Source organism: Phragmites australis, chromosome 4 (genome assembly GCF_958298935.1).
Source record: "Phragmites australis chromosome 4, lpPhrAust1.1, whole genome shotgun sequence".
NCBI lineage: Eukaryota > Viridiplantae > Streptophyta > Magnoliopsida > Poales > Poaceae > Phragmites > Phragmites australis.
This window is the reverse complement of record NC_084924.1, coordinates 43,891,528-43,905,334: the sequence shown is the minus strand read 5'-3', so window position 1 is coordinate 43,905,334 and position 13,807 is coordinate 43,891,528. Positions and strand designations below refer to the sequence as shown.

General features: G+C 41.1%; 2 protein-coding genes across 3 annotated transcripts; one reads left to right on the top strand and one right to left on the bottom strand.

The window, feature by feature from the left end:
* Nucleotides 1-488: 488 nt before the first annotated feature.
* On the bottom strand, nt 489-4,788 carry LOC133916687 (uncharacterized). Of its 2 annotated transcripts, none has more exons than XM_062360475.1 (3): nt 4,367-4,788; nt 3,138-3,720; nt 489-1,583 (listed from the first exon to the last, which is right to left on the bottom strand). In XM_062360475.1, the coding sequence occupies exons 2-3, from the start codon at nt 3,687-3,689 to the stop codon at nt 735-737; spliced, it is 1,401 nt and encodes a 466-aa protein (XP_062216459.1). In that variant the 5' UTR covers nt 3,690-3,720; nt 4,367-4,788; the 3' UTR covers nt 489-734. The 2 variants fall into 2 exon arrangements, with proteins under 2 accessions (XP_062216459.1, XP_062216460.1); XM_062360476.1 differs by lacking the exon at nt 4,367-4,788 and adding an exon at nt 4,224-4,359.
* Nucleotides 4,789-9,996: 5,208 nt separating this feature from the next.
* On the top strand, nt 9,997-13,627 carry LOC133916686 (ADP-ribosylation factor-like protein 8a). The gene is made up of 5 exons (XM_062360474.1): nt 9,997-10,288; nt 11,786-11,867; nt 11,947-12,101; nt 12,987-13,148; nt 13,258-13,627. The coding sequence occupies exons 1-5, from the start codon at nt 10,251-10,253 to the stop codon at nt 13,373-13,375; spliced, it is 555 nt and encodes a 184-aa protein (XP_062216458.1). The 5' UTR covers nt 9,997-10,250; the 3' UTR covers nt 13,376-13,627.
* Nucleotides 13,628-13,807: the final 180 nt, after the last annotated feature.

Sequence of the window (13,807 nt, the reverse complement as noted above, 5' to 3'; positions counted from 1 at the left end):
CTAGAATAAGCTTATTTACGTTAAGATTTGTATTAAAATATATGAAAAAAATTGTAAGTATATGAGAGAATAATGAATAAGTATCATAGGTGAGAAATTGACGAATAAGATAAACCGTATGTATAATGATATGCTGAAGTTACATTTTCAAGAGCAAGTCCATCAATTTCCCGGGAAAAAAAAGAACTCCATCACGTCTGTTCTGACTTTGGCAGCAGTGGTTTAAAACAATAATACCTTGGCAGTAATGGACGATGGCATGTAACAGAAATACCTTAGCGACACAGTTCTGAACGTTGCAGATTCAAAAATTCTGCAGGAAACCGCAGCCCTATGTGCATGTTACAATTCAGGTGTACAAAGGATGATAATAGGTGACAGGCCTAAGAAATTTTCACATGCACATTCTGCATCTTGGATTAAGGACACATAGCCCAAATATGGAAGATGCTGGAACTGAACCAGCTCTCGTATCCATCACCACAAAATTCACAGCAGACCACAAGGAAAGGATTAATAATACTGAAGGTGCAGCTACATTATTCTGAAACTAGGGCAAGTGGATCAACACCACACCTCGCCCACAAAGGCCACAATTTTTTATCTGATTTCAGAGCAAACTCGAAAACTGCACATTTACAACTCTGCAAGCATCTACATCTGACCTAGACAGTCAATACTTTGGTATCTGTCAATGTAACAGCGTATAGGAACTTCATATTCCTAAGAATTTTTCAAGAATCCTTCCACCCCTCGAGGAGCCGCCACCGTTTGTGCCAGTAAATGGAGACCCGGGACCACAGAGGGAACATGAAGCTATAATCTGCAGCTTCGTCAGGGACTCCCCCAATCGTCAAAGGTAGCCAGACGTATCGCGAATCTCTCAGGTCAGACGGGTTCCACCGGTCAGCCATGAAGATGAATGAGCCTGGTAGCCCTGGAATGGGCAACACGAATGTACTCTGGGAGAAGAATGTTGTTGATCTGAAGACTTCATTCCCTCCCACGCAGGGATTCCCCAGTGTCTCCCAGGGTCCCATTACTGACGTTGCTGCGTGAGCCAGTGCAGTGTTTGGCGCCCAGCCTGTGCAACCAGAGGTTACCATATAGTATGTGCCTTCGTACTTGAAGAGCGCAGGAGCTTCTCGATGCTGTGCAATGAGAAGCCTTCGCATCACATTGGTGACATCAAGGTAGTCATCAGTTAATGGACCAATGTGGAGCTCACTGTTGTCCTCGGAAGAATATATCAGGTAGGCCTTCCCATCATCATCCTTGAAGATGGTCATGTCTCTACTTTCACAGTCATGTGGACGCTTGCTGTAGAGGTAAGTGAATGGGCCTGTCGGGGAGTCACTGACGGCCACACCAACTGACGCTTTGGTGTAATTAGCGTCATCTATGTGCATCCACATCACATATTTGCCAGTCCGATCATTGTATATCACCTTGGGCCTCTCCAGGACATTGGATTTGTGGAGGTCATGTGTTACATTCTTTTCCTCACCACGGAGGACAACTCCTTCATTTTTCCATGCCCACAGGTCCTCCGAAGAATAGCAACTTATTCCAACAATGTCAACCTGGAAAATAATTTATCCTGGTTAGTGATTACGAATGACAAAGTCGCTAAATAGTATATTAAACGGGAACATTGACAAAAAAGGGGGATCACTTGAAGTACTAAAGTAAAAGTAGCACCTAAAAAGTTCTACTGCCAAAATATCTCTTTCTGTTTGTCAGCAGCAAAATACATTTGTATGTCCATATAGTGTTGTGTTTTCTGTTCCTGGGAAATCTAGTAAACTCTGCTGGTTCCCATGGCCTGTCCTACATTGGTTTTCTTTATGTCAGGATAATCAAGTCGAACTCTATCAAGGGAATCCTTACTGAACTAGAAATGCCTCAAAGGTTTCATAACAACAAAGGTTTTTTTTTTTTCTGCTTTTCAGAAGAGGCCAATTGTCAAAAAGAAAATTCACTTTCCGATTGTTGGTGTTGCACTATCAGTTACTTTAGATTAAATCAATAAATATGTTGCCGTTGGTGTGCATATGTGTGCGTGCGTGATTACCTTGTAATCTAAAACAAAAGCTACATGTCTTTTTCTTATACTGATTTAACCTTCTAACTTTGCGAAAAGAAAAAAGAAAACTACTGGGTTGCTTCTTGCATTATTACAGCCAGCAACATAGAGCTGATTCTTCATTTGGTGTTATGTGAACAGGGGCCCAAATCTACTGATATTTCATTGTTCCAAGTACTACTTGGCATATTATGATTCTGACACTGCTTGAACAATACAAAATAAATAGTAAGCAGCATCAATTAGTTTTTACACAAAGCAGCCATATGATAAATTATTTTTTATCAAGCTTTTCATCGTTATAACTTATATACTACTACATACCAAGTAACCCTCCTTAAACCGCCCAGACAATATTCTTACCTTCCCAACAGATCGTAACTTCCAAAATGTCCCCTAGCAATTTGGCCTCATCGATAGAATCTAAAAGGTCAGCAAAATTAGATGTATGCATTAGCACACACTGCTACACATGTACTGAAATGTTCACAATCATATTTAGAGAAACTAAGCTTTCTTTTATATACTTATTTTTAACTATCTCGAAGATTGTTTTATCAAAATAGAAAAGGAGCAAAGAAATCTCTCCAGCAATAATTGATTGGAGGAAGACATTAATTTATGATAATGATGCAGAAAAAAAAAGTCCTACAAGAAAGTTGTGGAAAGTGGGACGTTGATGTTTTCCCATAATTTTTCTTCGCACTTCTAACAGACCATCAAGTCTACTTGAGTCTGCTCTGGTCATGTGCAATACATGCTAAAGCAGCTCAACCAATTTGGTTTCTGCATGTACTATCTGCCTCAACTCTAAAATGAAGGGTGAAGTTCTCATACAGTGTATACAATCTGATACTGCGTATCTAATTCTTATGCCCCCAAATACAAACTTCACACAACCACGTTCTTCTATATTTAGCTAGTACCTTTTGAGTTTTACAGAGGAACATGACATAAATTGAAACATTTGAGTTAAGTGCTTCTACAGCCGCATATCATGTAAATCCCTGAACACAAATGGTGTTAATAGCATCAGAACAGTTCAACTCACCCGGTCTGCTCCCTTGTTGTGAGCTTTGTAGGTTTTGCCATCCTTATTCTCCCCATACCAGAAATAGGTATTGGTTCTCTTATCATACAGTACACCTCCTCCATGAGCTTGGATTGGTTTGCCATCAGTATCAAGCCAAACTCTCCCTGGGTAGTAGAAGGACAAGTTGTCATTCCCACCATTGATTGGATATACAGCCGTCTTCTGTTCTGGGAAGAGCATATCATGTACCGCAGAAGACTCATCCAAGAACTCATCCACTATGGTGGGCGGCTTCTTCTCGCCCTTGCGCCGCACAGCCCGGGGATTCCTCCGGCTCCGGGGTGGTGATAACCGGAACTTTTCCTCCTCCACCTCTTCCAGTTCTCTCATAATCGATCGACGGATCTCATGTGAACCGATACCCTCGTCCTCCTTACGAATGATGAGAAGATGGAAATTCACAACGATGACCAATGCTGCTAGGCACCACAGTACCAGAGTTAGGGACCGATGGCTCGCCGGATAGCAGCGGAAAGCTAACGCCTTTGGATGCCTGCTCCTCACACCCATGGTGCCACTTATCTATTCCAATTAGTACACGCTGCAGTAGAAGAAGAAAAAAAGTTGAACTCAAAGACAAAACTGCAAATCAATAGTGGTTACGATTTCTGCAACGCTTAGGCTCATCACCATGTCAAATCAAGAAAGACACAATTGCAGCAACCAAACTGGAAATTCTCCAGAAAAGAATAAGGTTTATTAGGATACAATCCCAACATTTAACTGGCCCAGATTTCATTCCAGAATTAGCGATGCTCAGCTCATTTCAGAAAACTGTTAAAAGAAACAAGCAAGCGAACTCAACAGTTTAACCATGGCCAAACAACCCGCCCCCTTCCGGGTGTTTAGATACACGGACGAAGAAAACCAATTGGAGCAACCCGAACCGAAGAACTGTATGACGAATCCAGAAAAACAGCATAACAATGGGTTTGTACCGAGATCACGGAATTCTCCAAGAACAACAGACACTTTGCACTTTGCAGGTAAAAAGAAAGAAAAGAAAAGAAAAGAAAAAGGAAAGAAAGAGAAAAGGATGCTCACCATGGCAGGTTGCTCCAGAGAACTGAAGAACACAAATGAAAGGCAAAACTAAAACTCAACCAAGTCCCATCACGCAAGTACCTACTACCAGCTAGCACTAGAATAATAATCTCAGCAACTAATATAAAATCAGCGCAGCTCACCATGGGCTAGTCCTGTCGAGATCTTGGCGAAAGATGATTGGGTAATCTGATCAGCTTTAGCCGGAGCCGGGATCCCAGGGAGATTATGGTGCTGGCTTGCCTTGAGCGGCTGGCAACGCGAGCTGTAAAACGGCGAGTTGTTTGGTATTGGTATGGTTGGCTTCCCTCGTGACAGCGAACTGTGGAGTCGCTCTGGAAAGGTCGCCCGTCACATAATGGTGGGTAGGGTACGGCGTGGGGGTGGCAGATTGGATTGGACTTTGGAGGAGCACCGGGCACGGGACACCTGGGCTGTGTGTGTGCGGCGTGCCAGCGGCTGGGGTTGGGTTGGGGATGGACGGAGGACGGTCTTCGGCGGCAGGTGGTCGCCGTGCTTGATGCGGCCTCCGCTGTTTATTCCACCCGGCTTTTTTTTTTAGGGCAACTCCACCCCGGCTCCGCGCCCTTGCGTCTGGGGTCTTGTGAAAGACGACAACCGACTTAATAGCCAAATTGGTCTTCGTTTTATTTTGGATCTCGAGGGTTTGCCAGCCTCGGTAAGTTGATTTTTCAAATTCTTTATGGATTCTGCTTCAATTTGTGGTGCACACTGTGCAAAAAGTGTATTGTAAGATTTTTTTTTCACCAAATTAGTCGGTGGAATACAAACTGAGGAACATTATTATGTTTTTGATGAATATGCAAATCAAAAAGTATTACCTGTATTGAGGGGGAAAATGAACCGAATTATGTGGTATTTATTTGTGGTAGAAATTAGCAAGGTAGCATAGGTTTGATGCTAAATTGTAAATGTCGATATTTTTTCACTTGTTTCTTCTAACACAGTAAATGACAAAATTTGAGTGAGTTGTAATATATATCAAATGCCATTACTAAACACAGGCATATGCTTCAAACAAATATTATATTCTTGGCACACAAGATTTCTCAATTCTATTACTCAAAGCGTTCCGAAAAAGAAAGATAGCCTGCATCCCCTTCGCCAAGAGAGCGATGAAGCTCTCCAGCAGTTTATCAAGAGGTTCAATAATACCGTAAATACAATTCTTGATATTAATGATTCTTTAGCAATTCAAGCCTTCGGACAAAGAGGGTGAAATAGGATACTAACATAATATATGGTTATGTATCCGCCTCAAAACACCAAGGAGCTATTTAAGATGACCAGTTGCTATGTTGCAATAGCAGAAGTGGTTGAGTGGAGTTGTTACTTCCATAAGTGAGCTAAGTCCAACAAGGGTAGCCTTCCGAAGAAGACCCATGAAGTAAAAAATAAGAAGGTTGAGATGCAAAATATTATAACCATAAAATACGATAAGGATTTTACTTAAGAGAATCTTGAATATTATAAAATCTTATGTCATATTTTTCGATACGTAAAGTTACTGGAACATGTAATCCTACATTAAATAAGTATTTATATAATCAATTTTACTTATCATCGACAAGTATGCCATCTCAAAGCAACCTAAAATATACTATTGCTAGCGAAAATAAGTTTACTACTATTATGAGGTTTGTCCAGTTCAACATAAAAAAATTTAATCAGATTCTTTATCTTCAAAACTTTTGATACCGTACAACTTTACCCACCGAGGCAGATTTTAAGTGAGTCGATCTAAAGTTTAATGTGGACGAAAGAAAAACAACTTACACATGAATTGAATTAACTATAGAGGAATTTTACGGTGCTTCGTACTACTAGTGCGTGGCAGCGTGAGCATTAGTGTACACAAATTTCGCATACTATTAACTATTAAGGGAAGCCCAAGGCCGTTGCACGCGTCAAACAATCCTCGCTGGTCGTGATACTGACCCCCGACGAGCCACGCCGCGCCGGCAACGCCGTGAACTGCCGCTGCGGGCGCGGAAGCACGGCGGGACGCTACCGACCTATGGCCCAGCCCGCGCGCGCGGCGGGCGTCTCAGCGCCGTGCGGGACGTGCCACGGGAAGGCCTCAACCTCGGCGGGCAGGTCCGGGTACTTGTGGTCACGCAGCGCGGCGCGCATGCAGGTGGGATGGATCATGGAGGAAACACCGTACGTCTGTAAGCGTGCTCCGTGCTCGCCGGGTTCTGCACGTGAAGCACCGAAGGGTGTACCGCTGTACGGGGAGTACTAGTCGTGATCTGTGCGGCACGGTTCTCTTGTGTTTGCAAGGGTGTTTGCCGTTAGAGCATCTTCAGTCTATGTTCGATTTAAGAGGGAGCGTTCTGTTTTATTACTATAATATATGCGGGTCTTGTAGACCAATAAATAAAATTCTTTCTTCTTATCGTGCTCATTCGTGTGGGTAGCGTGAAGCCAGTCAATCAGCGACCATATGTAGGAAATAATTTTTTATTTAACATGGTTCGACTACAATTTGAAATGTGATTTTGGTTTCTGACACCTTGGATCAACCCAGTGTGTCTGGTTCGATTCTTCCAACAGGCACGGTTTGATTCGAACTCACGTTGAAGGTGCTCTTAGAACTTGGGGAAGTTGTAAACTACATCATGAGGAGAGTACAAGCATGCCTGTAGGCAGAGTTCTATAGCAGAGCACACTTCTTTTTTTTCTGAGACCAAGGAGCTTTATATTATACCCAAGCAGGATTACAAAGATGAGCTCGCGGAAACTAGAGCACAGTTTAGGCAAGATGAGATGCGTACACATCGGCAATCTGAGCCATCCGACGGTGAAGCCCGTGCTCAATCCAACAAGTAGTCAGCCCATCGTACCCTAAACGATGACTGGGTTGTGCTGACCCTGCTCCTTAACCTTATACAGCCGACTGGCCCAGTGTCATAAGAACCCCCAAGTTTGCATGTCACCAATTTAGCTATGTGTCGAAGATTTACTATATTAATTCACATGTTATCGATATAGATGATCTATGATCTTGTTTGGTATAGTTTGAGGTTAGATTTTTTTTTGAGCTATTAAAAAATATTGGATCTCGAGTTGTAGACGGATTAAGTGTATTTAGTTGAGCCAACTGATTTTTATTTTAAACTTAAAATAAAAATTTAAATCACTTTTATTTTATCATACAAACTCTAAATCCAGTATAGATATTAAAACTGGAGTTATGCCTAACAAACTCTATATGTCAATAAAAAAAAGGTGATAATTTTTCAAAATGCCAATGGTAACTGGGTAAATCTTATTGAAAAACTACTGCTATCGAGTGTAGTCCAGCAATTCCTTAAAGAACGATTGCAAAGAGATAAACAATATGAGAAATATTATCTATCCTTTATTAATTTGTTTTTATAATAAGAGGTATTGTCCCGTATATATAGTGTCAAATACCTTAAAGGGATAGAGACATATTTCAAGAAGTTCAAATCTTTAGAGATCGAGACAGATCCAAAATCTATTATAAAACTCTAGATTTCCTAACACTCCCCATTTGTCACTTTTCGCGAAATGTATATGTCTCATCAAAACTCCCCACAACCTAGCAAGAAAAATTATGATAAAGAGTACATAGCTTGCAATATGGTCACACGAATTATCTCATTAAAAACTTAAGAAACTTCAGGAAAACTCATCTAAGGGAAAAAGAATACAATTCTCAAAATACTTCAAATAATCTTTATGATTAACTTTGAGCACTTAATCTTCTTGATTAAGATTTAATTTTTTATATCGATATTATGTGAAAATTCTTTCACTAAAATGTGTAACTCTCTAAGTCGCATCATCTCAATGCAACGAACACATCTTTCAAAAGTAGATTCGAGGAGAGACACAGTGAATAAATCTGCAAGATTTTCACATGACTTGGTATGTATTATCTTTATTTCGTTCATCTTATGCAATTCATAAGCATAAAAGAACTTGAGATTGATATGATTCGTTAAGTTGCTTTTCACATATTTCGATTACACTTATGCAAGACATGTAATATTATCTTCATAGATAATAGTAGGGATGTTATTAGTGTTCAAAACATATGACTGCTGGATATGATTGATCACTCTTCTAAGCTATACGTATTCCTATGCTACTTCATATAAAGCTATTATTTTCGAGTGATTCATCGAAGTAAATACAAGATTTTGCTTCGACAATTTATAGGATATTATAGTTCTACCACATAAAAAAGTATAGCTAGATTATGATTTCGCTGTATGCGAGTTTGACAGATACTCATCATCTACGTATCTAATTAGACTTAGGTCCTGATTCTTTCTATGGAACAGACCTAGATCTTTGCTACCTTGCAAGTAGCGTATAATATCCTTCAAGCTCTTCCAATACTTTTTAGTGGGCTCTGCACTGTATCGTGCAAGTAGTTTTACTGCAAACGCTATATCTGGCTTAGTGTAATTAGCCAGATATATCAGCGCACCTATTACACTTAAGTATGGGAATTGCAGTCCCAATAATTCCTCCCCTCTTCTCTAGGTCTATAGAGATCTTTATCTATTTGCAATGACTTTCCAACCATGGGGGGTTTAGCGAAAAATGATTTTTCAAAACTAAACTGCTCTAACACCTTCTAGTGTAGTTTGACTGATATACAAAGATTTCATCTGCCACATGCTCTAGCTACAAGTCAAGAAAAATTTGATTTTACCTAAATCTTTCGTTTCAAATTCAGATTTCAAGTAAGAACTTGCTTCTTCTATTTACTCTTCTGTAACGATGATATTCAAATCATCTACATATAAGGATTTTATACAAAATCCATTCTGTAACATTCTTATGAATACACAGGTACAATCCGTGCTATTTGTGTAGCCTCATTTTCTAAAAAATTCACTCAAATGATCGTACCACATTCTGACCGATTGTTTCAACCCGTACAACGACCTTTTCAATTGTATGCTATAAATGTGTTTATTTCCTCTATCCTGGTACAGTAATGGTATTCTTTCAGTTACCTCCATATAAATTTCTGAATCTAGGCTCCTATAAAGATATATGATCACAACATCCATCTATTTTATTTTCAACTCCAGATTGACTGATATTGAGATTAAATGTCTAAAGATAATACCACCCATCACTGAGAAATATGTTTCTTCATAATCAACGCCTGTTCATACGATTCAGATCTATTTTGATGCAAATAAACAACAGCAACGAATATACGTACCGAACAGATCTTATCTTTCAATCCTTACTTGCAAGACGATTCGATTCTCTAACTTGTCTCTGGTAGAGTCCCGTACTAATAACGTGTTGAAAAACTGCTGCTATCGAGTATAGTCTAGCGATTTCTCGAAGAACGATTGCAAAGAGAGATACAATATAGAAGAAATACTATCTATTCTTTATTTATTTCTATTTATAATAAGAGTACTGCCATGTATATATAGTATTAAAAATTCTTAAGAGATATAATCAATTTTCAATAGAAGACCTATTTAAAAAAATTAAATCTTTAGAAATCCAGACGAATCCAAACTATATTATAAAACTACAGTTTCATAACAAATCTCACCCGAAATTGCGCGGAGATCACGTCTGATACGGATTACTACCGGTCCGGCAGTTTGAATCCCGTTGGAAATGTGAGCGGATACCGGAACGGAACGGCACTCGTGGTTGGTAGCCCTATCATCGACGGCCACGCGAGCGCGTATGATTGGCGGACCGGACGCCAATAATACCCTCCTCGCGGCTCGCCCTCCCTGATCGCCGTTGCTGGCAGTCGGGGCCTGTCCTCCCTCCTGCCCCCATCCACGCCGCGTCGCCTCCGCCTCCAAATAAAGCAAGCGCGGTGGCAGCCCACCACCAAATCCCCCCTCCTCCGCTCTCAAAGCCGCAGGTCCCGATCCCCTCCGCCCTGCCCCGCCCCGCCGCGACCGGACCCGGACCCCCGAGACCGGGCAAGTCACCTCTCTTCTTCCGGGGGGGGGGGGGGGGGAGAAAGGAGCCGGCGCCATGGGGTTCTGGGAGGCCTTCCTCAACTGGCTCCGCAGGTATAGGTTTACGCTCCTGCTTCTCGTTTGCTATGGAATAGGTTCGTCTTCCTGAGTATGATCTACTGCGCATTGCGGGGTTTGGTGGGTAGGAGATCTGAGAGTTTTTCTGGTCTGGTTAAGATTAGTTAAGGTAGTTACGAAGGATATGAAGCTGTTGATTGCTGGTGGAAAACTATGGCGAGGAGCAATTAGCAAATGTGATTGATTCAGATTGGTGGGTTTTTTTTCTGCTACTATGGCGCGATCCTATTAAAAAGAGGGAGAAGATTGGGTCCTTGTGGTTGGTTTCGATCAGTAATGTTGAGATTTTGGAGCTTTGCTAGTGCACTGTGGTAATCGTGCTAACAATCGAACATGCAAATCAAACTATTGATTAAACATGCCAATCAAGTTTTAATCAGACATGCCTGCCAAAATCAACAAGATTGTGGATTCTGGTAGTGGTAAAGCGTTTTTCCTTTTCTTTCATAGTGCACTCTCATTGATTCTATATTACTGATGAAAATATCTATTAGCGCTAGTAAGTTCTTACATGGTGGAATTAACCTGAGGTTCGGAAATTGTTTGTTAAGCTTCAATCATTGGCATGGAATATAGCATCTAGTATACTGTAATTTATTTCATCTCTACCTACCATCATGGTTTTTAAGGCGTTGCCTAGGTGTCAAGGCGCTCCGGGATGGCAAGGTGTCATCCACGCCTTAACGAAAGCAATGAAGAATGAGGGAGAGGAAGAAGAGAAAAAGAAAGGGAGGGGAACCGGCCATCAAGGCCAAGCAGCTGCCGCCACCCCCATCCCTGCCGGCTCCATGCCGGTGGCCGGCACAACGCTCCCTCCTATCAGTGGCGGCGGTTGATCTAGAAGGGGGTGGCAGCAGCAGTCGATCTGCAGGGGACGGGCAGTGAAGAATGGGAGCACTTGGAAGATGGAGTGGCTGGCTGGCTATGAGAGACAAGCAGCGAGCGGTGGTGCTGCGCTGCGAGAGAGAGAGAGAGAGAGAGAGAGAGAGAGAGAAGGGTAGCGAACGGCGGCCCTGCTGGGGGGGGGGGGAGTGAATGAGCGATCCAGAGCTAGTACAGGGCATTACGGGAGGAAAGGGGTATGGGCTTGATGGTAGGCTGGGCTGGGCCTGACCCCTCCCTTCGCCCCCTTATTGTTCCTTTTTATTCCTCCTTCCAGATGCTGCTTTGCTGTTTCTGGATTGGGTATGGTGATGCCTCACCTCGCCTAGGTGTTGTGAAGGGGTGGGTCACCAAGCCTCGCCTTAGCGCTTTAAAAACCATGCCTACGACCCAGGTAGGCTTTGGACTAGATACATACAAATACAAAAGGGCTTGCATTCTAAGAATGTATTGCACGTGCACTTTTGGGTAGTGGAGCATTACTTTGACGTATGTTCCAACTTCCAAGTAAAAAGATGAATTGATGCAATCAGTCATTCGTTTTGCTCAATGGAGCTTGAATAACATATTTCTACTTTTTAACGTCTGCAGCCTCTTCTTCAAGCAAGAGATGGAGCTTTCCTTGATAGGGCTCCAAAATGCTGGGAAAACGTCACTTGTGAATGCCGTTGCTGTAAGTATCAGACATTCTTTTGGCACCACTCATTTACTGGGCGTATGATGTTTATCATGGATAAATATGTGTTTTGCAGACAGGAGGCTTTAGTGAAGATATGATTCCTACTGTAGGATTCAATATGAGAAAGGTAACCAAAGGAAATGTCACAATAAAATTGTGGGATCTTGGAGGCCAGCCAAGGTTCCGGAGCATGTGGGAGAGATACTGCCGTGCAGTTTCTGCAATTGTGTAAGTGTTTGTCTTGTCTAATTTGATGCACTCACTGTAAGAAATAGTACTATACACACTAGCTGTCATTCTTAGTTGTTGGATTACTGCACATGTCAACTATTATATTAGACTGTGTCCGTATTATTGTTATTTAATTCCATTCATTATTGGAGGCAAATGCACAACTGGGTTATTTCTAAACATACAGTGGTCATTGGTCAATCAAACTGCTAGACATCCTATACTCAAAGTAGTTTCATGCTGTATGGATATTCACTGCTTATAAAGTTGACCGTGAACTCTTATGGTTTGAGTGCAAGCTCTTCATTTCCCAACTATCTTATTTTAGAAAGGCTTTCTTTAAGGTTTTTGTGATCTATCTTTTTTCCTTTGACTTTTATGTTTTAGTTGTCTTTGTGGCCAGGATGAATGTGAGTTTGCCTTGTATCACTTTGTGTATTAGTTATTCTGGTCTTCTGGATACTTGTTTGTTTCTGTTTTCTGTTCTTTTACTTTATTATAGATGATAACGATGCTTGTTTGTTTGTTTCCATTTTTTATTATTTTGTTTTTTCGAATGAAATATTTTGCTCTGTTGGAGATGGTGGCGATGCCTTGTTTATTTCCCTCCCTAAATTCTTTTATTTTTCTTTGTTGTGGATAATGGTGATGCATTGTTTATTTGTTTCTGACTCTGTTATTTTGCTTTATGAGCTGAGGATTGTACAAGCTGGACACTGTATTATTCTGACTTATTCCGACCTGCTGTATTTTTTATACATAGCTGCATTGAAACTTGCTATATATTTATTTATGGGAGTTACTATAACTGATTTTGATTTTAAAAACATAGGAAATGAGATCTTTTTAGTGTTCTATAATTGAACTACTGTGTTTATGCAGGTATGTTGTTGATGCGGCAGATCGAGAAAACATGGCCATTGCAAAAGGCGAGCTCCATGACCTCTTGAGCAAGCCATCTTTGACTGGGATCCCTTTACTAGTCATTGGGAATAAAATTGACAAGCCTGAAGCTTTCCCTAAGCAAAGCTTCACAGAAGTGATGTAAGTACATACTAAGCTACAGCAGACTGATAAATTTACTAATCTAAGTAAATTGGGACAATCCATGAACGCCCCACATCTGTCTAACGAATCATATGCCATATTACAGGGGCCTGAAGACTATTACTGACCGAGAAGTGGCGTGCTTCATGATATCATGCAAGAACTCGACCAACATCGATTCTGTCATCGACTGGCTCGTGAAGCACTCAAAAAAGAAGAATTGATCTAAATCTGTAGCTTTTGAAGTGCTCCAGTTTCTCTCCTTTTGCATGTCGGTTAGCATTGGGGCTGTAAATTATGCAGGAGGTATTGATCAGGGAGGTTGTGTTCATAATTTTGTTAACATGGTTGGCAATATGATGGTAGACTGCGTCTGGTATTGTGCACGCTCGTGATTGATTGTTACAACATAAAGGAGGCTGCACCCTCGTGTTGCATACTTGCTTGGTCAAATTTGAACTGAGTGATTTGTTTTACATTGTTTGCTCTAGATCAAACAAAACTGAAATGAAGTGTTGATAGTGCAAGCAAATGAGCGTTGTGCTGCATTGCTGCCGGTGCAAAACAAATGCGGTAAAATAAAACAAACCTTATGATACAAAGTTTCCAATTCTTTCTTCGTGTTTTAGGAGCTGTTTAGTATTTTAATATGTGAA